Source organism: Cololabis saira, chromosome 19, assembly GCF_033807715.1.
Source record: "Cololabis saira isolate AMF1-May2022 chromosome 19, fColSai1.1, whole genome shotgun sequence".
In the NCBI taxonomy this organism is placed as follows: domain Eukaryota; kingdom Metazoa; phylum Chordata; class Actinopteri; order Beloniformes; family Belonidae; genus Cololabis; species Cololabis saira.
In genome coordinates, this window is record NC_084605.1 from 10,580,003 (window position 1) to 10,602,573 (window position 22,571).

Here is a 22,571-nt window from a genome sequence, read left to right on the forward strand (position 1 = left end):
TGTAGCAGACAAACATAATCCACCAAGTGATGATTCCATGTTAACAGGGAAGCCCGTTCTACTGACTCTGGACCCGTTTCATTTGTTATCAATTCGCGGCATTGATTTTCCCGTCACTTCCTCTCTGCTGTAGCATGGCATTGATCGGGGTCCGGTGTTGGTGCGCTGCAGGCCAATCCCCTGCGCTGTGCCAGGGTGGAGAGTGCATCATTGACATCTGCAGCCACACGACAGATGGCAAAACGAGCGTATGAAACATGAACAACCTCTCGCATGTTTCTGAGCACACTGAGCTGAAAAAAGGAGCCGGGAATACTTGGGTCATGGCTCGATGGTCAAGATAAACGACGAGCTGAGTTTCTGGTTTAAATCAGGTATGTTGAGGTTATTCACTTTTGGCAGTTCTAGATTGGACATTTGATCAATTGTTAAGAGATTTTCTGAGTGTCCTTTCTACATTCATGCTTTTTCAGGTGAAATATTGACATCATGCAACGCACGAATGGATAGCTTTTTAGGTCATAATAAAAATGTATTTTAAATATAAACCAAAGTGAGGGAATCCATTATTTAAATACACTATACTAAGAAAACTAACAGTAGAGCAAAGTGAAGCTTAAATTGGTTTGAATATAATGATTAGAGTAAAATTTGAACACAGTTTCCATAACAAGTGTGAAAAAAAAAATGAAAAGCTCAACTTGTCTCAGAAAATTAGAATATTGTGATAAAGTCCTTTATTCTCTGTAATGCAAAAATGTCATACATTCTGGATTCATTACAAATCAACTGAAATATTGCAAGCCTTTTATTATTTTAATATTGCTGATCATGGCTTACAGCTTAAGAAAACTGAAATATCCTATCTAAAAAAATTAGAATATTCTGGGAATCTTAATCTTAAACTGTAAGCCATAATCAGCGATATTAAAATAATAAAAGGCTTGCAATATTTCAGTTGATTTGTAATGAATCCAGAATGTATGACATTTTTGTTTTTATAATTGCATTACAGAAAATAAAGAACTTGATCACAATATTCTAATTTTCTGAGACAGTCCTGTACATTTAAAAACAGAGAAGAGGTTTGTTTTTTCTAATCATGTCTAGTCCCTCAGAGCTTCATGTCTGACTCGGACCTGGGGAAGGGTGGGGAACCGGCCATCAGGAATCCTGAATGTCACCATCTTCCAGCCCCGAGGATGGAGCTGCTCAGCCCCGCCAAGGGGAAGGACCGGCCACAGAACGTCACAGAGAAGGTCACGCAGGTATGGACAGGAACATGCTCAGTTCCTGGCTGTTCTTAAGCCACACGATGCCATCACCAGATTTTAGAGGACTAGCTATGAGCGGGTGAAGCATTTATCACTGACCAGGCACAATCCGTCTTTACAGCTCACAGTGAGCACTATCGCTGAACAGAGAAAGAGGATTTCCCAGAAAGTTGACATAAAGTTGACAGCTTTTAATTTACACGCTAATGGAAAAATCAGTATGGGGTTCGTGTGGCTGGATTGCCTCCTCATGGGTTAGAAAAACAAAGATACATTGAGCGAAAGTTCAATTCAGGCCTACAGTTGTTACGGCTGCAGCCCTGGGGCTCTCCGTTCTGCATCACTGGATGCTGTGGTGGATGTGAAATAAATGCATAGGAAGTGCTTCCAATAACATGACCTTGCAAATCCCGTCCACCAGAAGATCTGTCTATTTAATCTTAAACAGATCTATCAGAGGGGTCAATGACATTTTTCTAGGGCAGCAAATTTTAATTTGAAACTTCTATTTGAGTTATTTTGAGTAATAATGGATGATCAAATTAGCTGGAAATCTCATATTAAGCATGTACAAAACAAAGTTTCAAAGAGCATTGCAGTACTTAACAGAGCAAAACAGGTTTTGGATTACATATTCTTTACTGCTCACTAGTTCTTCCATATTTCACTTACTGTGCAGAAATTTAGGGCAATAACTATAAAACCAGGTTACATTCATTACTCATACTTCAAAAGAGAGCAATACGATACATTCATAAGGCTGGATATCGAGATCACACTAACTCACTATTCTTACAGTCTAAAGTATTAAAACTTATGGATTTAGTGGCATTTCAATCTGTACAAGTAATGTTTAAAGCAAAAAATAATTCGCTACTGGATAACATTCAGAAATGATTCATTGGGAGGGAAGGGGGTTATAATTTAAGGGGAAACCTAAACTTCAAATCTTTATTCATGCGTACAACAAAAATACGTTTTTGTGTATCAGTTTGTGGAATCAAACTGTGGAATGATTTGAATTTGGAGTTAAAAGAATGTACAAACATAAAACAATTTAAAAAGAAATATAAAGACATAGTTTATTTGAGGTATAAAAATGAAGACTGTGTTTAAAGATCACCAGCTGTGTGTGTTTTGCTATTTCGTCATGTTGTCTTTGTATGTTTGTATAGATATACGTATTATATTTATATCATAGTTATATTTATATCATAGTCATATTATATTTATATCATAGTTATATTATATTTATGATACAGCTTACATTTGGTATTAAACGGGTTATTTTTGTAAAAATTATATATATTTATTTATTTATACAAATTAGTGTATAGTATAAAACGTAAATACAGGCATATAATTTATGTTTAGTTGTGGAAAGGGGGTGGGATTAAATACGTTTATACTTCCTCCCACTACTTCCTCCCCCACTTTTTGAACATGTAACTGAAATATGTTTTTTGATGTGTTTTTTTTTTTTTCTTTATGTGGTGGAATGCCCACCTGTATTTGTTTCTCTTATCTTTTCTCTTGTTTTTTTTTATATTTATATATACATGTTCGAAATAAATAAAACGAATGAACGAAAAAAAAAACTGAAAGAGCACCAATTTCATTTATTTATTGTACATATTAAGATGCAGCCTGCCGCCCCCTGCCCATTCTCTCTCTCTACCTCCTTCATGTCTACACTTCAAATAAAGGCCACTAGAGCCACAGAATCTTAAATAAATACAATGAAAAACAATACCCATGAAATGATTAGATTCCTCAGTGAAATAAATCATGCCTACTGATAAACTCTGGTATTTTTCTTAGGTGCTTTCTTTGGAGTCTGACGTGCTGCCTGAATACAAACTCCAGGTCCCAGAGACAACATGGTGGATTTTGTTGCACTACAGCCCCTTCAAGGCATTCTGGGACTGGATTATTCTCCTCCTGGTCCTGTACACGGCTGTCGTCACTCCTTACTCAGCGGCGTTCCTCTTGGACGAACATGGGAATTTACGTCAAAGGCGCTGCGGCTACACCTGCAACCCTCTGAACATAGCCGACCTCATGGTGGACGTCCTCTTCATTGTGGACATAGTCATCAACCTTCGCACGACATACGTGGATCCAAACGATGAGGTGGTGACGCAGCCGAGCCGCATAGCCAAGCATTATCTCAAAGGCTGGTTCCTTATTGATCTGATGGCAGCCGTCCCGTTTGATCTCCTCCTTTTCAGATCTGGCTCTGATGAGGTAAGGTGACAGCTTCTCTCTTAACTTGAGTAAGGCTGCATCCCAATTCTCGCCCTCGTTTTCTTCACTACCCCTAAATTTAGCGCGTTCCCGTGAAGGTAGTGGTGTCCCAATTCCTCTTTCCACCTAGGGGGAGGGGGCATAACGAGGGCGAGGGGCTGAAAATAACCCCTTCACATCAAGGTATTTCACATGCTGACTTCGCGAGCGAGGGGATATGAAAATTTCCCAGAATGCTTTTCGTCGTCATTTGCGGACTGAATCAAAAAAAAAAACATGGCGGACATTTCTTAGTGAATAAATCAATATTTTGAGTTAGTTTCTGCATAAAAATGCGTTTTGATTACATTTCTAGCGACAAATATATATTTTACTTTCATAATATTCACTCAGTGAATGTACATAATCCCTTTTTGTCCGTTGTTCGCGAAGAATCGCGCCGGAGTAAAGGCTGTTAGGTTACGCCGTAGGCTACGTAAGCTACGCCGTAGATACGTACCCTACGCCGTAGGCTCTGCGTCGATTTAACGCGGACCCATAAACTCCGGAGCCGGCAGGCAGAAATCTCTAAATTTTCAGAGCAAATTTCTTAACAGGCGTAGCTACAACTGTTACATTTCATCTATTAAACCAACATCTTCAAAAATGATTTATTTCAGCCAGCGTAATTCTCAACATAGCTGCAGGTTTCTCTCCCGGGATGACGGAGCAGCTTGACCCGGCAGACACGTCTGTTCTCGGGCTGTGAGCTGCTGCTGCTCCCCGGGGCCGGCGGCTATTCTCATCTCCGAAAACGTTGTCAATTTCTAAACAGGCGTTATTTGGATAAACTGAGCCCAGGTTGGGGATCTTAACGGTTACTTTTACGCCTGAAAAAATATTAAAACTTAATAAAGTGCCATATTAACAGCGCTACAGCTGAAATTAAAACAGCTTTTGGCTCTCAGCTTCCTGATCAGGGTAGGGATGAAAACGAGGAGGAGTAGGATAATGGGACAGGCACCTGGGCCAAGTGCCCTAGATCTCAAGTGCCCTAAAATCTCCCCCTTCTTTTTTAGGGGATAGGGAAGAAAAGAAGGGTGAGTGAAGAAAAGAAGGGCGAGTGAAGGAGAATTGGGATTGGGCCTAAGTGATGCTTCTGAATTCATATTGCATTGGTTTTAAAGTGATTTACCATTCTGAATTGCTTTCTCTGTATTATTACTTATCCTGCCTAATATCTTCTTCCCTGTTGTCAATGGCAACGAAAGATGGCAACCTTAACAAGCCTGCTGAAAACTGCTCGGCTGTTGAGATTGGTCCGTGTGGCACGGAAGCTGGACCGATATTCCGAGTACGGAGCCGCCGTCCTCTTCCTGCTCATGTGCACCTTTGTGCTCATCGCCCACTGGTTGGCCTGCATTTGGTATGCCATTGGCTTTGTGGAGAGGCCGTACACGGAGACCGGCTGGCTGGACAACCTGGCTGAGCAGCTGGGAAAGGCCTACAACGACAGTGACTCCAGCTCTGGTCCGTCAGTCAAGGACAAGTACATCACTGCTCTGTACTTCACCTTGAGCAGTTTGACAAGCGTGGGCTTCGGTAACGTCTCTCCAAACACCAACTCTGAGAAGATCTTCTCCATCTGCGTCATGGTCATTGGATGTGAGTTAAAAACCAGTATTCAGGACTGTGTGAAATTTATCAGAGTCACAAAAAGATCCTCCTCCGACCAAGTAAAAGAGGAAAAGCACTAAGATAATATATCAAAAGTCAACCTCTCACGGCACCTTAAAACAATATTTATGTATTTTTTTTGTTTTCACAGCACAGTTCAATCAGGATACATGTTTTTTGTGTCATTAGTCACTAACGTGCATGCTGCCTGTTTTCTCTGTATCTATGGCAGGGGTCGGCAACCCAAAATGTTGAAAGAGCCATATTGGACCAAAAACAAATATGTCTGGAGCCGCAAAAAATGAAAAGTCTTGTATAAGCCTTAGAATGAAGACAACACATGCTGCATGTTTCTATATTAGTTATAACTGGGGGAAGATTTTTTTTCATTATGCACTTCGAGAAAAAAGTCGAAATTTCGAGAAAAAAAAGTCGAAATGTTGAGGAAATAGTCAAAATTTTATGAAAAAAGTTGAAATGTTGAGAAAAAAGTCGAAATGTCGAGATTAGAAAGGAAAAGGGAAGAAAAAAGGAAAAAAAGAAAATAAAAAAAAAGAAAAAGAGAAAAAAAGGAGAAAGAAAAGAGAAAAAAGAAGAAAAAAAGGAAAAAAAAGGTCAAACATTATTGAAAAAGCTCCAGGAGCCACTATGGCGGCGCTAAAGAGCCGCATGCAGCTCTAGAGCCGCGGGTTGCCGACCCCTGATCTATGGTAACCTGAATTTGATTAGAAGGTCTTTAAAGGAGAGTTAAAACAGTTTGGGGTTTATTATTAGATTATAGTAGCATAAACTTTCATCAGGACCAAAACGATGTGAATAAAAGCAGTTTAGAGTTACAACAGAATTAATGTTAATGGCCCGGTTTCCCAGATCAGTTAAGTAGTTCTTAACAGCGAAAGACTTCTTTCAAACCATCTTAAGGAGCCTGTGAAAGAACTACTTAACTGTTAAGAACTACTTAACTGATCTGGGAAACCGGGCCAATGTTGGGATTTGACATCGACCGACATCAAATACAATTAAATTACCATTCTAAGGCTCTGACAAGACTCGAACACATCATTCCACTTAAGTGATAGTGTGGCAAGACTCCCTACTGAGGTCATTTTAATTTTATGTGTATAAAAAGGACTGCTGTACGGGCAACTCGGGCCAGTCGCTGCTATCTTGTTGCATGTTCACAAAAGTCTGCTTAATATCACACAAATTGCAAAAACAGGAGAAGATTTCATATAACTGCATCAATACTTGTACACTTATGACAAAATGGGTAAGTGTTACGAGAGCAGAGGTCATGAACTCTCCCCCCTACTGTCTGTGGTTTGCACAACAGCAGCACTGGATTTGTACATATTTATAAAGAGAAGACGGCAGCCTGAGGGAGATGCCTGTACAGTATGTGCTTTAATACACATATGAAGTTAAAATTGGTCCTTAAATTTGTCCTTATCCTCACTATCACTTAACTCAACATTGGTTGACCGCTCCTAATAAACATTAATAACCATTTTGCGAAAGAAAAAAACAGAAAAAACAACACATTTCTGCTTCAGCTCACTTCATGGTGGTCCTTAAAGAAAGTCTACACTTCTTACCATCTAATAATAAGCCGACAGTTGTCTTCATTTCAGGAAGTTGCTGTAATCTACAGTATTCAGATTTGGGCCAATAGGTGTGGACCGCTGCACCCTTTACCTGCGTCTTGCTTCCGACAGCTCTGTTAGCACACATCTAGGGGGTTAATAATCTTCATACTGTAATGTTTTCAAATTAAATGAGGCAAGTTGCTTCCTTACCAAATGTAACAGTTTGCATCTTGAAAATATTTACAGTCCTTCCACTGAAAGGATGAAACTTTAAAACACCATACATGTACCGTATTTTCTGGACTATAAGCTGCAAATTTTTTCATAGGTTTTGAACCATGCAGTTTATACAAAGGTGCGTCTATTCTGTGGATTTTTCTTCCACCGCTCGGGGCGCTCTAACCGGAATTAGAATCAAAACTAAGACAAAATAAATGCAAAGAAGAATACGCTACTTCTTCTTTAGCAGATAGAAGTAGGTAGAAGCAGATTTGAAACAGATAAATAAATACTGGTTATTTTCTCTTGGTTCTGTCCCGTTTTAATCAGCAAAGTTGCTGCCGTGTTAAAAGACACTGTTACACTGCAAAAACTCAAAATCTTACCAGGAATATTTGTCTTTTTTCTAGTTAAAATGTCTCATTTTTAGTCAAAAAATCTCATTACACTTAAAACAAGAGTCATTACCAGAAAAATAATTTTCACCTGTTTCAAGTAAATTTTCACTTGAAATAAGTAGAATCTGCCCAGATTTATCTTCTCATTACAAGCAAAAAAATCTTGTTCAACTGGCAGATTTTTCTACTTATTTTAAGTGAAAATCTACTTGAAACGGGTGAAAATTGTTGTTTTTTCCAGCGATGAGATTTTTTGACTAAAAATGAGACATTTTAACTAGAAATAAGACAAATATTCTCGTTAAGATTTTGAGTTTTTGCAGTGTAGGAAAGGATCTATTTAGGTACATACATGTACATCATTTACAGTTCAAAATCGTTCTGTACATGTAGTAAATATCTAATCTAACAACAGAAATATCTGCGGCTTGCATATCTGAAGCGGCTTGTATGCAGGCGCGGCTTATAGTCCAGAAAATACGGTAATTGGTTGAAAAGTGATCAGTGGTCCTTCTCCATCCTCGCAGCACAGACGTGACCACTGCAGGTGAAAAGTGTCGATGCTGGATTCACTATTTGACATCTTGTAGCTGCAATTGCCAGTGTAAACACACTAATGCCCTCAAACTATCAAGACCCACACATAGTGCATTTTTGTGACTGCATATGAAACAAACCAATCAGATGAATAAAAAAGGGAAGATCTCTGGTGTTTTCATAATCTCCTTTCATGGTAAATATTACAGTTTAAACAACATTCCTGTTATGTCATTTCCCTCTACCTCAGCCCTCATGTATGCCAGCATATTTGGGAACGTGTCTGCCATCATCCAGCGTTTGTATTCTGGTACGACCCGGTACCACACTCAAATGCTGCGAGTCAAGGAGTTCATCCGCTTCCACCAGATCCCAGGCAGTCTGCGGGAAAGGCTGGAGGAATACTTCCAGCACGCCTGGTGTTACACCAACGGCATCGATATGAATGCTGTAAGTAAAAAAAAAATCACACTTTTGAACCTTTGCAATATGGTCAGTATTCCTCTTGTGTGCAGTTCCTGATATGTTGATGGTTTTCTATCCCCCTCTTCCAGGTGTTGAAGGGTTTTCCAGAGTCTTTGCAGGCAGACATCTGTTTGCACCTGAACCGTTCTCTGCTGCAGAACTGCAGCGCTTTCCATGGAGGCAGTCAGGCATGTCTGCGTGCCTTAGCTGTGAGGATCAAGAGAGTCCACGCTCCTCCAGGAGACACTCTGATCAACAACGGAGACGTCCTGGACTCCCTCTTCTTCATCTCACGTGGTTCCATTCAGGTCACAAGAAATCATGTGGTGGTTGCCATTTTAGGTAAAGGTGTTTAACCATGTAGATCGGTGGTTCCCAAACTTTTTTTGCCAGGCCCCCCTGTTGTACGTAACAGAATTTTCGAGCCCGACCCCAACACAGACACACACATCTTTTGCATTCAAATGCGACTGCAATTTATTTCATATATTGAACATATGTGCGAAAAAACTGTCCATTTCTGTAAAAATAGATTTGCAACCTGACCAGCTCCCAGAGATTGAAACAACAACAATACAAACAGGAGCCAAAATCTGAACATTTGCTCTACAAAAATTACACCTTTAATCCCCACATCTTTTCAGTGATGTGAGTGGGCTTGCTTTATGTGTGCAGCACATTTCTTTTTTTTCCTTTTTACTGTACAATACAGTATGCATTACTTTCAACATATTTTTTTCCAAAAATAACCAGCTCCCTGAAAAAAAAACCCAGCAGCAACAGCTAAACAAATAATCAATTTCAACAATTGCTCTGCAAAAATGTCAGCTTTAATCCCCACACCTTTTCAGTGAGTGGGGTGGGCTTGTTCATGTTACAGATCCCCCCTATTTCCTGTCTCTCTCACTGCACATATGTATTGAAGGCAAAATCTTAAAGAAAAAAGAATAAAAGAAAAAAAATACAAATAAATTAAATCTGCCTTCCAACCTCGCCTCCTGCAATAGCGCCGCGCACCCCCCAGTTTGGGAACCACTGATATAGATGCTTCAACTCCGGTCTCCCCAAGATGAAGCATCCTGCCCTTTACTGAATATATTTCACTTTCACTCTCTTGCAGAAAAGAATGACATCTTTGGCGAGTTTATCCACCTGTATGATGAACCAGGGAGGTCCAACGCAGACGTGCGCACCATCACCTACTGCGACCTGCACTGTATCCCCAGGGACGACCTGCTGGAGGTCCTGGACATGTACCCAAGCTTTGCTGACAAATTCTGGAGGAACCTGGAGATCACGTTTGACCTACGAGACATTCACGGGCAGGTAGTTGTAAAGGGACATGACGACATGAAAACAGCACCAGATAAATCTACTTGGGACTAGGGCTGGGGATCGATTCAAATGTCAAGATTCGATTCCGATTCTTAAGATTCAGAATCGATTATCAAGATTTGATTCGATTCGATTCCGATATTGATTTGGGTTAGTGTTTTTTAATAACAGTTTTTTTGAGCTGTTGCATGAATTATATGACTGTAGTTCTGCAACATATTAATACTAGTATTATATTGAGATTCAACAGCAAGTATTAGCAGCTAATGATGCTGTAAGGACCAATCACCTCCCAGAATGCTGATAGAACTGCTTTCAGAAACATCATGTGGGTCAGAATTACCAAACAGATCCAGGGAGGAAACAGAGACGGATGAAATCGCTTTTATTTTTTCCTACATTCCATTTTTATTTGTTCCATGTTCGGTCTATTTTGGTTTTTAATTTTTGAGAATTTGGTTTTTAGCATTTTTTTGCAAATGTAACCCCAAAACAGTATATAAAGTAATGAAATATAGACAATTTATGCAATTATAACACTTTAATGTTTTCATACCTTTAAACATATTTAAAGGCAAAAACATGGCACCAGTTATTCTCGTGTCCAACAAAACATTCCTTTTTTGGGGATAAACAAAAAAATAACCAAGAGTTGTAATGTAATGACGAAAAAAAAAAAGAAATACATAAATAAATAAAAGAAAATTAAAAAAAAATCCTTGATCTTTAGACATATGAATCGATTTTTAGGAATTAATATGAGAATCGATTTAGAATTGGGAAATCGATTTTTTTTCAACACAGGCCTACTTGGGACGTGCAACAAATGTGTGTATTTTTTGGCTGTGATCTTCAGGCCGATCAGCTGCCACAGATAATAACAACTGATGATTCTGGTGATGACTGTGGATGCCGCCATAAGGCAAGACACTCGCTTCACTGTCGAATAAGGCCAGGTGAGATTAGCAGAGGAAATTTTCCATCATAGATTTGTGCCACAAGTGTTTTACTAAACCTCTTGGAGCTGGATCTCTGACCAACTGAGCAGGATTATGAGGCAGACAATTTTACCAAGTGACTGAGATGCTTTTCTGTGAACAGAGGGAATTGATCATGAAGACTCGTACCCCCTCCGGTCCTGCCATCACTCCCCTCCTCAGGCCGCCTGGGAGGACCTCTGGAGCAGTGCATCCTCCTGTTCTCAGTCAAGTGAGGACTTGGCCAGGCCTCTGGCACACAATGCCAGAGAAGAGATTTACCCTCCAAAAGATGCCAGGCTGGACTGCTCTCCTCCTGTCAGGAAGCTGCTGCCCCAGAGTGAAACGTCAGTGGCGAGGGATGCAGTGCTGGACCGGGGACATCAGGGTAAGTTGGACATAAGTCTTGACTCAAGGTTTTTTTGTTTTCCTGGAAAATCTGTCAAATTCTGAGATGTTTAACATTCAATACAGTAGCTGCTGCCTTTGGTGTTTTGTTACGGTCTGTTACTTCACTGTTAAAGATACCCTGTGAAGTTGACAAAAAAGGATGAATATTCTCATCAACTTCTCTTCGTTTTCCTCAACTTCATCTTTGAATGTGCCAGGAATGTATCAATACTGGCCAGAGCAACAGTCGCAGATTTCCAATCACGTCTGGCAATCGTCCTCTGTCTGCAACTCGAGCAACCCGCCACCGTTCCCAGAAGAAAGCCCGAGTGAGCTGCAGTCTCAGCTGGACGTCTTACATTCACAGCTCAACAGGTGCATCAGCCCCATCTGATTCTCAGTAAAAAATGTGTATTCTCAACTTGTCCCAACACAGACGTGAACTATTAAAACAACCAAACTGTATTAAAAAAGGACTCCATCCGATTTCTTAATTAAACTCACTTAATGGACATTGAAAAATAACATCTTCTTGTTCCAAGACCAATTATACCTTCAGGTATGTGGCACTGCCATGGGGGCATGTTTTGCCCCAAATTATGCAAATCTTTTTCTAGGCCTATGGGAGAAGGAATGTGTTTACAATAATGTCTATAGTGACAAGATAAAGTATTACCGGAGGTACATAGATGATATTTGCCTAATTTGGACCGGTTCTGAAGATGAGTTGTCTATGTTTCATGATTTGTTGAATAATAATGATAGAAATGTTAAACTATCTATGGAACATTCAAAAACAACTATTAACTTTTTACATCTAACTATCTCAAAGGGACTGGATGGCCGGCTCCATACTACGGTTTTCCGCAAAATTACAGACAGAAATACTATGTTGAGAGCAGATAGTTTCCATCCAGCCTGGCTAAAAAATAATATACCTTTTGGACAATTCCAACGCCTGAGACTTATATGTGATTCAGACCTAGAGTATGAGAAGCAGGCCAAAATCATGTCTCATCGTTTTACACAGAGGGGCAAACTGATGTTGTACAGTCTGCCAATGAAAAAGCTCTCTCCACTCAGAGGACAGATCTGTTCAAAAAGAAGAAAAGAAAGTCATCTGGTCAGGATCAAGTTTACTTTGTCACAAAATATAGCAGCTTTGCCAATCCGATTAAAAGGATAATTTTGTCCAACTGGAACCTGTTGAAAAGTGACCCTACTCTTAGAGAAGTATTTCCAGTCCCCCCCCAAAATTACATTTAGGAGGGCCCCCACCCTTCGAGACAAACTTGTACCTAGCCATCTTAATGTGGAAAAAAAAGACCACCTGGCTCCATAGACCGATAACTGGTACATACAAATGTGGCCATTGCAACCATTGCTCCAACATGAAAGAATGCAAACAATTTATTGATTTCAAATCCTACAAAACATATAACATTCAAGCATTCATCAACTGCAATACCACCTTTGTGGTGTACCGTTTATCATGCTCCTGTGGCTGTTTTTATATAGGCCGTACAAAAAGGCGTCTAAAAGACAGTCTCCGAGCATAAAAATGCCATTAGGAAGGTTAACTTGGATTATCCTATGGCTAAACATTTTCACACAGCACACAATAGCAATCCAGGTGGGTTAATGGTTGAAGGTCTAGAAACTATCAAAAAGAATATTAGGGGTGGTGACAGGCTAAAATTATTACTACAAAGGGAAACTTTCTACATATACACTTTGCAGGCCATGACATACCCAGGATTAAATGAAGAAATTGATTTTAGTCCTTATTTGTAATGACTTCTCAGTTTATAAGTGGTTTTCTAGTATTGGTAGCTGTCCTTATCTAAGCCTGCTGCCACTTACTGGCTCTTTATGTATCTTCTTTTGTTTGTATGTTTTTTTTTTCCCTCTACCTGGCCCTTCACTGGCTTGTGACACCTGTATGGCCATCTAGTGGCTCTTGCATATATTTTTAATTTTTTTCTCTCTACCTGGCCATTCACTGGCTTTTGACACCTGCGTGGCCACCTAGTGGCCCTTGCATGTAATGTTTACCTGGGAAATGGTTCATGTGACTTCCTACCTGTGCAGGGCAGGTGTATATCATTAGGAATTCCTGTTTGAGCAGTACCCTGAAGAAGGCTTGCGCCGAAACGCGTGGGTCTCTGCTCCCATGTTTTTAAACTTATAAGCCATGTTTCAATAAAGGCTTTTTATATTTTTCCACAAGAAGAGTGCCTTGGACTCCCTTTTTTGACTGTATTAAAAAAGGTTTGACTCCAGTAAGTGCATCCACATCCCTGATATAAGATCATCTATTTGTGACATTATGGTGTTAGGAAACAGGTTCAGCTTTTGTTTTCACCAGAAATCCTGTACTGCTGGATGGTGAAGCCTTGATTTTAGACCTAAGTCTTAACAGACTATTCTCGGATTTTAAGCCACAGATCTAGGATGTTTCTGTATCTCACGTCCAACTGCTGTTACACCCAAACTTGCCCAATCACCACATTTTCTTTGACTTATTAACAGTTTTTTTTGGTCTTTTATAAGAAATTAAACAAAACTGATAAAAATTTTACAAGTGGGGAAAGCCATCAGTATCAGTATCATCTGACAACTAATTTCAGATTAGGGCTGGGGATCGATTCAAATGTCAAGAATCGATTGGATTCCGATTCTTAAGATTCAGAATCGATTATCAAGATTTGATCCGATCCGATTCTGATATTGATTTGGGTTAGTGTTATTAAAACTGTTTTTTGAGCTGTTGCATGAATTATATGACTGTAGTTATGCAAAATATTACTACTAGTATTATATTGAGATTAAACAGCAAGTATTGGCAGCTAATGATGCTGTAAGGACCAATCAAACCAAACTACTTTCAGAAACATCATGTGGGTCAGAATTATCAGATCCAGGGAGGAAACGGAGACGGATGAAATCGCTTTTATTTTTTCCCACATTCCGTTTTTATTTGTTCCATTTTCGGTCAGCATTTGATTTTTAGCATTTTTTGCAAATGTAACCCCAAGACAGTATATAAAGTAATGAAATATAGACAATTTATGCAATTATAACCTAACACTTTAATGTTTTCATACCTTTAAACATATTTAAAGGCAAAAACATGGCACCAGTTATTCTCGTGTCCAACAAAACATTCCTTTTTTGGGGATAAACAAAAAAATAACCAAAAGTTGTAATGTAATGATGAAAAAAAAAAAATACATAAACAAAAAAAAAAAAAAACATTTTTTTTTTTAAATCGATCTTTAGACATATGAATCGATTTTTAGGAATTAATGTGAGAATCGATTTAGAATTGGGAAATCGATTTTTTCAACACAGGCCTATTTCAGATATGTGACTAAAAGCTCAGATAAAGGCTTACATTAATTGAGCTGATGTAGCTTTAACATAAGAAACCATTGTGGGCCAACAGTGGGGTGTCTTGACAATGATACCTTAACACATAGACTGCGAAAGCTGGGAAAAGAACCAGGAATCTACCAACTTAAGGACTACCATTCTGAAAAACCATGTCTTCAGACCTCTGTGAATCTCTTCTTTGTCCATCCTCCCCAGACTGGAGACCCGGGTCACAGCTGACATCAATGTTATCCTGCAACTTCTCCAAAGGCAAATTGCTCCCGTACCTCCGGCTTACAGCACTGTGTCATCCAGTGCCCTCCTCACTGATTCATCCGGGCTGTATGGGACGCGGACCCCTATGCTGCACAGCATGTATTCCATCTCTCCCATGCAGATGGACAGCCAGCAACCATCACAGGTGGTGAATCAAATCAAGAAACACTGGAAAATTCATTTTTGCTAAAACTAATGTTTGAAACCAGTTTAAGCTGATGATTTTTTTTGTTTTTTACCTCAGAGCTTGGGCCAGACTGTTCTTAAATCTTCCAAAAAGTCCCAGGAGTCCATGTCCAGCGGCATTCATATGACAGCAGCATCGGATGACACAATGTCCATGACCGTCACCCCTGAAACTGACACTCATCCAGGGTTAAATCTGCAGTCGCCACAGCAGTCGGGCAAATCGTCCCTCCTGACCAACTCAGGATTATGTGAGAGACTCCGCTGTCCCTCGCTGCCGGGGAACCTGGACTTCCCCTCAGGGCGGGCGGAGATCCAGAAGCATGTCTCTGACCCGGGGCTGCCTGCCATCTGACTCCCAGATAGAAAGTAACAACACAAGGCCACTTAGGTTTTTGGAAGGAGCCAGATAATGAATCATGTCTCTTCAATCCACCAACACATCAGATATCAGAATAAGTTTGGACAGAAAAAGTTTTTCCAAATCAGTGAACAGTAGTTAAAGGTATTGTGACATCATTTTTAAAATGCTTTTAACACTATTAAAAGTCTTGGCCAACATCCCTCAAATGTGTCTAAACGGTTTTAACAAGAAAAACTTCACTCTAGTACTCCATTCCTGGCTTTTTATTACAGTGGTTTTTTGCGCCGTGAAAAACGCTTCCTCTTCCCCCTTTCCTGTCAATCATTGCCCCGCTCCTCCTCCAAACCTCCTCCTCCAACCAACTGCTACACACTTCTGCCGGCGTCTCCACACCATGGGCTCGACACCATGGGCTCCACACACACGCGCGCACACCACAAACACCCACACACACAGCCCAGACAGGGCGACTACAGCCCGGGGATGAAGTCCGTGCGCACACCGAACCGGACTTCTAACAGCGGCGTCGGAGAGTTAAGCCGGGAGCGACAGGCGAAGCATGCACGGAAAAGCAGCGCGGCGAGCAGTCCACCGCAAACAATCATAAAAATAAAGGCAGGCAAGCAGCAGTGTCCCCTACTCCCCTTATCTTAAGTCCAGTCAGTGGCCGCGGGTCTTCTTAGCAGTTTTCCTCCGGTGATGACAACAGAAGAGGCTCTAAACAGCTCCGTGTTAAGCCTGATTTATGGTTCCGCGTTAAATCGACGCAGAGCCTACGCCGTACGGTTCAGCATACGGTGCGCGTCGCCGCGTAACCCTACGCCGTAGGCTCTGCGTCGGTGTAACGCGGAACCATAAATCAGCCTTTATGGTGCGCTGGAGAGGAGAGGAGGCAGGGAGCTGGGTGGAGGGGGCGGTGATTTAGCGGATCGTTACGTAACGATCCGCCAGCAAACCAGATGAGCCGTTTTTGCACAGTTATGCGGAAAATCCCAGAAAGCACACAATACACTGAATGTTAAAAGTTTGTTGTTTTTTGGGTGTAATTGATGTCAAGACACCCAACAAAACACAAAAAATCAAGAAAAATGTGTTTTTCATGTCACAATCCCTTTAAGAAGGATTTCCTTTTGAGACAAAGACTACATGCACTCAATAACCCTTTTAAAACCCGAATATTGGCAATAACCCAAATTTGCACGGCCATGTAAACACCAATAACCCCTTTGAATAACCCGAATTTGCTCATATTCAGGTTTTTAAAAACCCGAATATGAGCCCTGGGTTACTCCTTTTAAAACCCGAATATTGGGTCATGTAAACGCCTAATGGAATATCCCCATCAAACGGAACAGGAATTTGTTTTCTGCGCATGCTCTGTTCACAAGGAATCCTGGTCTTTTGAGTCCAGGAAGTTCTTATAAACACGGAGAAACACAAGACCTTGGAGTGAGGAGGAGACTAATTATTTTATAAATGTAATGAAGGATATGAACATTTTGGCATTTGTAGACGGTAGAAAGTACGAGGATAGCCAGATTTACAAGAAAGTGAGCGAAAAGTTGCACGAAGCAGCATTTGTTTTGAATTTGGATACAGGAAGAAGAAGCGGAAATTACGGGAATTGCGTCATCACGTTCTCCTTACGTCGCTGGTTTGATCCAGATATCCCGAATGATTAATTACCATGTAAACGGAATATTCCGACTGTTTCAGTAACCGGAATATTAGCAATAACCCGAATTTTGACTGCATGTAAGTCAGTGACTACGTTTACATGCAATCAAAATTCTTTCAATAGATTCTTTCAATAAATTCTTTCAATTTCTTTCAATAAAGTAGACGGTTGCCATTTCTGTTGAGTGGTGGGCCCTACAGCCATGTTGCATGGGATGTAGGAGCTGACTAGAGTTGAGATGAGAAATTAGTTGGTTTGCCACTAATTTTTCAATAACCTTGGACATGACAGGAAGTATGCTTATTGGTCTATAATTTGATACTAAGTGAGGGTCATTCCTCTTAAAAATGGGGACAACAGCTGCAGGCTTCCAGTATTCAGGGAAACTCCCCTGAGTAAATGAAATATTCACAATGTGAGTAATAGGTTTAAACAAGAAACAGGCCAGATCCTTGATCATAGCAGAGTCCATCTCATACATGTCCTTTGATCATTTGGTCAAATCAACATATTCAAAAGATTTAAAGGAGCTGTATGTAAGAGCAATAATAAAACGAATCATAAAATGACCCCGATATGTCAACAGACATTTAAAAATCATGTTCATTTCAAATACTTATGTCACTGACAACAGCACTCAAGCCAGGATATTCCAGTTTAAAAAGAGGAGTTGCAGCCCTCAACTGATGTTTATGTTGTCATTTTTTGTTTTGGCCTGAAGCTCCACCCTCCACCTATCTCCCAATCACCAAGTCAGTATTGTTTCTGATGCTCCACCCTCCACCTGTCTCCCAATCACCAAGTCAGTATTGTTTCTGAAGCTCCACCCTCCACCTATCTCCCAATCACCAAGTCAGTATTGTTTCTGAAGCTCCACCCTCCACCTATCTCCCAATCACCAAGTCAGTATTGTTTCTGAAGCTCCACCCTCCACCTATCTCCCAATCACAAAGTCAGTATTGTTTCTGAAGCTCCACCCTCCACCTATCTCCCAATCACCAAGTCAGTATTGTTTCTGAAGCTCCACCCTCCACCTATCTCCCAATCACCAAGTCAGTATTGTTTCTGAAGCTCCACCCTCCACCTATCTCCCAATCACCAAGTCAGTATTGTTTCTGAAGCTCCACCCTCCACCTATCTCCCAATCACCAAGTCAGTATTGTTTCGGCATCCGGGTTGCCAGCTCGGCTCTAATTATCGCAGCAGCCGCTACGAACGTGTTGGATGAAAAACCTGGCAACCTCTGGTCGGGGGGAGGAGGGGGAGGGTACACGCCGCTCAACAATATTTTGAAAGTGACTGCAGTACCAGTTTTGGCCATTTCTTACAGACGGCTCCTTTAAAGCTCTGAAATAAAAAGATGTTTGTACTATTACTTCTTGGTATTCAATTGGTATTAATCTTGGCTAAAATCATTCCTTTGAGACATCCTGATCAAATATAAGCTGAACTTTATTTACTGAGCAGATCACAAACAAAGCCACCACTAAAAATACTTTATTGTAAATTAGAGAAAACACATGTCAGGCACTTTTATATCGATTAGTTGACATACAGTCTGTCACATTGTGGAATCTCCTTTCTATGAGATATTTTTACAGCAACAGTACCAACATCAAAACTACTCTGAACACTTGGGATCTGATCTACAACAAAATCTAATAAGATAAAAGTTTCATCACACTAGTGAGTGTTAAAATCCATCTTAAATAGGTGGGTTTTTAGCCTTGATTTAAAAATGCCGAGGTCAGAAATAAGCTGCATCTCGGCGGGGAACTTATTCCAGAGCCTGGGGGCGGCAACGGACAAGGCTGGGTCAGCCCATTGTTTATATTTTGACCTCAGGACTTCCAGCAAAAGTTGATTAGTTGACCTCAGTGCTCTACCTGGATCACAGACGGTTAAAAGCTTGCATAAAAACAAGGGTACGAGGCCATTAAGAGCTCTAAAAACGGACATCAAAAGTTTAAAATCAATTCTATAAAGGACGGGAGTGATGTGCACACATCTGCTGAACTCAGAATTGGTCTGACCCTTCCAGTGACAGTAGCGGAAGCAGAAAGGAGTTTTTCCAAGCTGAAGCTTATTAAAACATACTCTAGGTCCACAATGTCACAGGAGAGTCTCTCTGGACCATCATTAGCATCAATCATACAGTTGCACAACAGATTTCGTATGATGATGTAATTGATGATTTTGCTGCAAAGAAGGCTAGAAAAGTCAAGTTCTAGATTGCACTTTACCACTTTACACCTGTTGTGAAAGGGTGAAAGAGCCAGGTTAAAAAATCTGCTACAGTCTGAGCCATAGACATATATACATAGACGCTGCATCGAATGCCGCTGCCCACTGAAGTGACGTGCCTATAGGTCCGCCATCTTGGTACAGACCACTCGCCACGGCAATGCATTACATCTATGGAGTAATGGCAATAGAAACAATTATATAGTAAATACTTGTATAGTAAATAAAGACCTGAACATTGAACGTTTTCTGGGTTCTTTTCTTTCTTTTCTTTTTGTTTTATCTATGTCTGTCTGTAATGTGTGACGTTTGACAAACAAATCACGTGAAATTAGCTTCACAGCATCATTTATGATCACTTTTGTGTGTGTAGAAACGCCGCTCCTCCATAGATGTAATGCATTGCCGTGGCGAGTGGTCTGTACCAAGATGGCGGACCTATAGGCACGTCCAGCCACAGTGGATGCGGCGTCTATGTATATATGTCTATGGTCTGAGCACTCAATTCAGATTATGTGAATAAGCCTAATTGTATTTTTTTATTTATTCATTTTATTTTATTAATTATTTATACATTTGAATGTGTGAAGGATTAGTGTAATTTACACGTTTTGTTTTTTTTTATACACACTGTCTTTCATTTATTTGTCTTATTCATTTATTTATTAAAGATACATGGCTGTGCATTGATGGGATGTGTTTTTTTTTTCTTCCCAGCGCGGGGTGGTGGGGAGGCGTTTGATGGACAGTTCGCCCAGGGCGCTAAAGTAGCCAGGACCGCCTCTGTTAAAGGCGATTAAGAGAAGACTGGTTAACTCCTACATAAAGTGCGTTGCAATAGTGAAGTCTAACCATCAGCTGACATGTACAGCCTTCTCCCGGTCCAGGACCAGGAAACGGGCAGGTCATCTCTGCAGACCCCTCACACCCAGGACACAGTCTGTTCCAACTCCTCCCCTCTGGATGGTGCTACAGAGCTCTGTAGTCAAAACCTCCAGACACAGACACAGTTTCTTCCCCCAAGCTGTTGCTCTGATGAACTCTCATCACTCATAGGGCCCGATTTACTAAGATCCTAAATAAAGAGTACTAAATTGCGTGTGCACTGAAAAAGTTTGCGCGTGCTGTTTGCGTGTGGTTTGCGGGTGATCAACTAAGATTGCGTTCGCAATTGATAACAGGTGCAAACAGCAGTATTTAAATGGGGTGTTGCGCGTCTAAGGTTTGCGAGCGCAAACTCTGCGCTATGGAGAGTCTGGATGGAATGCACAGTCACAAGTCACAAGCGCAAAATGAAATTTGACGAGTTGGAGTTAGAGATATTAGTGGAAGAGGCAAATAAACACATTCATGAACTACAGCAAAGAAATTTAAACATTACCAAAAGAAACGCAATATCGGAGAAAACCTGCAATAGAATAAATGCAGTTGGTAACACAAAAAACGGAAAAACGTCTGGTTTTTCATATTTCAATTTTAGGCACAGATCAAAAATACGAAATAGAAAAACGGGCCACAGGACCGAATTTGATTTTAATATTTAATTGGTCGGGTTTGCGTGACCCGGCGGTGCTCGGCATGATCTGAGGAGAAAAAGACAATATGACACAGAGCTGGAGAGCGCTTTGATTCATCTATTTATGAGTTAAGTTTTTATTCAGATGTCCACAGTATATTGCAAATATTATATATTATATAGCAAACACTGACAGTAAATGTGTGACAGACGGGACCATCATATGACCGAAAGAAGAGAAGTGTTCAGAACAGCGCACAGAGCGCACACTAAAGGCTGATTTATGGTTCCGCATCACACCAACGCAGAACCGACGGCGTAGGGTACGCGGCGACGCACACCGCACCGCGACCCTACGCCGTCAGCTACGCCGTCGATTTAACGCGGAACCATAATTCAGGCGAAGCTGCAGTCTCTGCGCTGATCCTGACACAGCGGGTCGGAGCGGATTTGGTCATGATGTTTAACCTGTGTTTTGTGATTAATAAGCACGGGTTTTAATTAAATGTAATTTACGAAGTAAATAAGATAAATAATCAATAAAATACAAAGTTTTGGCACAAAGGCTTGGCCTGCTTGTGGGCGAGTGGAGGGGGCACATTAAGAGAAGGTGGCAAGATATAAGGCAAAGAACTAAAGAAAAAGTGGCCTTTAATAAAACTTGTGCAACCATTTTTAAAATAGCATGCAGCAGAATAAAGACTCTCTCTCTGCATATTCTTTGATTTTGGATGTTGCCTCCTTGCCACAATAACAGCAGCAGCAGATTAGCACCTTCCTTTCGAACGTATTAAATACAGACGCAATCACAATACGCGCAATTACTTTCAGGCTTGGTAAATCTCATTGCGCGTGGTAAATGGAGCAATTTGCATCTTCCCCTCCCAGTATTTGGATTTCTGGCGGGTACGCCCCATATTGATTATTCATCAGGGCAAAAGTACTAAATGGATTGCGTGTGCAATTTTGCGCATTTCAGAGACGCAGTCGTCTTTGCACGCTGTTAGTAGATCAGCTGGCACTTTGGTTTGCGGGTGCTGTCAAGTTTGCACACGTTTTAACACACGCAAACCTTTAGTAAATCGGGCCCATAGTCTCAAAGAAACCAATCACTGTGCAATAACAATAATAACAGTAATTATAATAACACTATCACATGCTGTAACAATGCACCTTCTAACAATAGTCATGTCTGCCTCATTCTGCTGCACCTTTCACTTAAAAAAAAAAACATTTGTATATATGTTATTTTATTTTATTTAGAGCCGTCATTACCATGTCTACTTCATACTGCTGCACCTTTCAGTTTTTTAATTGTATATACAGGACTATCTCATAAAATTAGAATATTGTGATAAAATCCTTTATTTTCTGTAATGCAAAAATGTCATACATTCTGGATTCATTAGAAATCAACTGAAATATTGCAAGCCTTTTATTATTTTAATATTGCTGATCATGGCTTACAGCTTAAGAAAACTCAAATATCCTATCTCAAAAAATTAGAATATTCTGAGAATCTTAATCTTAAACTGTAAACCATAATCAGCAATATTACAATAATAAAAGGCTTTCAATATTTCAGTTGCTTTGTAATGAATCCAGAATGTATGACATTTTTGTTTTTTTAATTGCATTACAGAAAATAAAGAACTTTATCACAATATTCTAATTTTCTGAGACAGTCCTGTATGTTAATAAGTGCCACATTTTTTTTATTTACTGTTTGCTATTTTAAAATCTGGGTACAGTGAGCGAAATAACCGGAGTCAAATTCCTTGTCGGACAATGTTCAAACTTGACCAATAAAGTTGATTCTGATTCTGATTCTGATGTCGACTAGAAGCA

At 40.3% G+C, this 22,571-nt stretch overlaps 1 protein-coding gene across 1 annotated transcript; it reads left to right on the forward strand.

Annotated features, from left to right (window-relative positions):
- Positions 1-30: 30 nt before the first annotated feature.
- Positions 31-15,410, forward strand: kcnh6b (potassium voltage-gated channel, subfamily H (eag-related), member 6b). Its single transcript, XM_061708174.1, has 12 exons — positions 31-374; positions 1,119-1,268; positions 3,096-3,521; positions 4,772-5,165; positions 8,168-8,367; positions 8,472-8,724; positions 9,503-9,711; positions 10,574-10,673; positions 10,819-11,082; positions 11,303-11,459; positions 14,676-14,880; positions 14,980-15,410. Exons 2-12 carry the CDS (start codon positions 1,125-1,127, stop codon positions 15,274-15,276), a joined length of 2,649 nt encoding a protein of 882 aa, XP_061564158.1. The 5' UTR covers positions 31-374; positions 1,119-1,124; the 3' UTR covers positions 15,277-15,410.
- Positions 15,411-22,571: the final 7,161 nt, after the last annotated feature.

Coding starts and splice junctions, on each gene's coding strand:
- kcnh6b (XM_061708174.1), top strand. CDS start 1,125: ATGTCTGACTCGGACCTGGGGAAGGGTGGGGAACCGGCCATCAGGAAT. Junction 1,269..3,095: donor TCACAGAGAAGGTCACGCAG/GTATGGACAGGA, acceptor TATTTTTCTTAG/GTGCTTTCTTTGGAGTCTGA. Junction 3,522..4,771: donor TCAGATCTGGCTCTGATGAG/GTAAGGTGACAG, acceptor TGGCAACGAAAG/ATGGCAACCTTAACAAGCCT.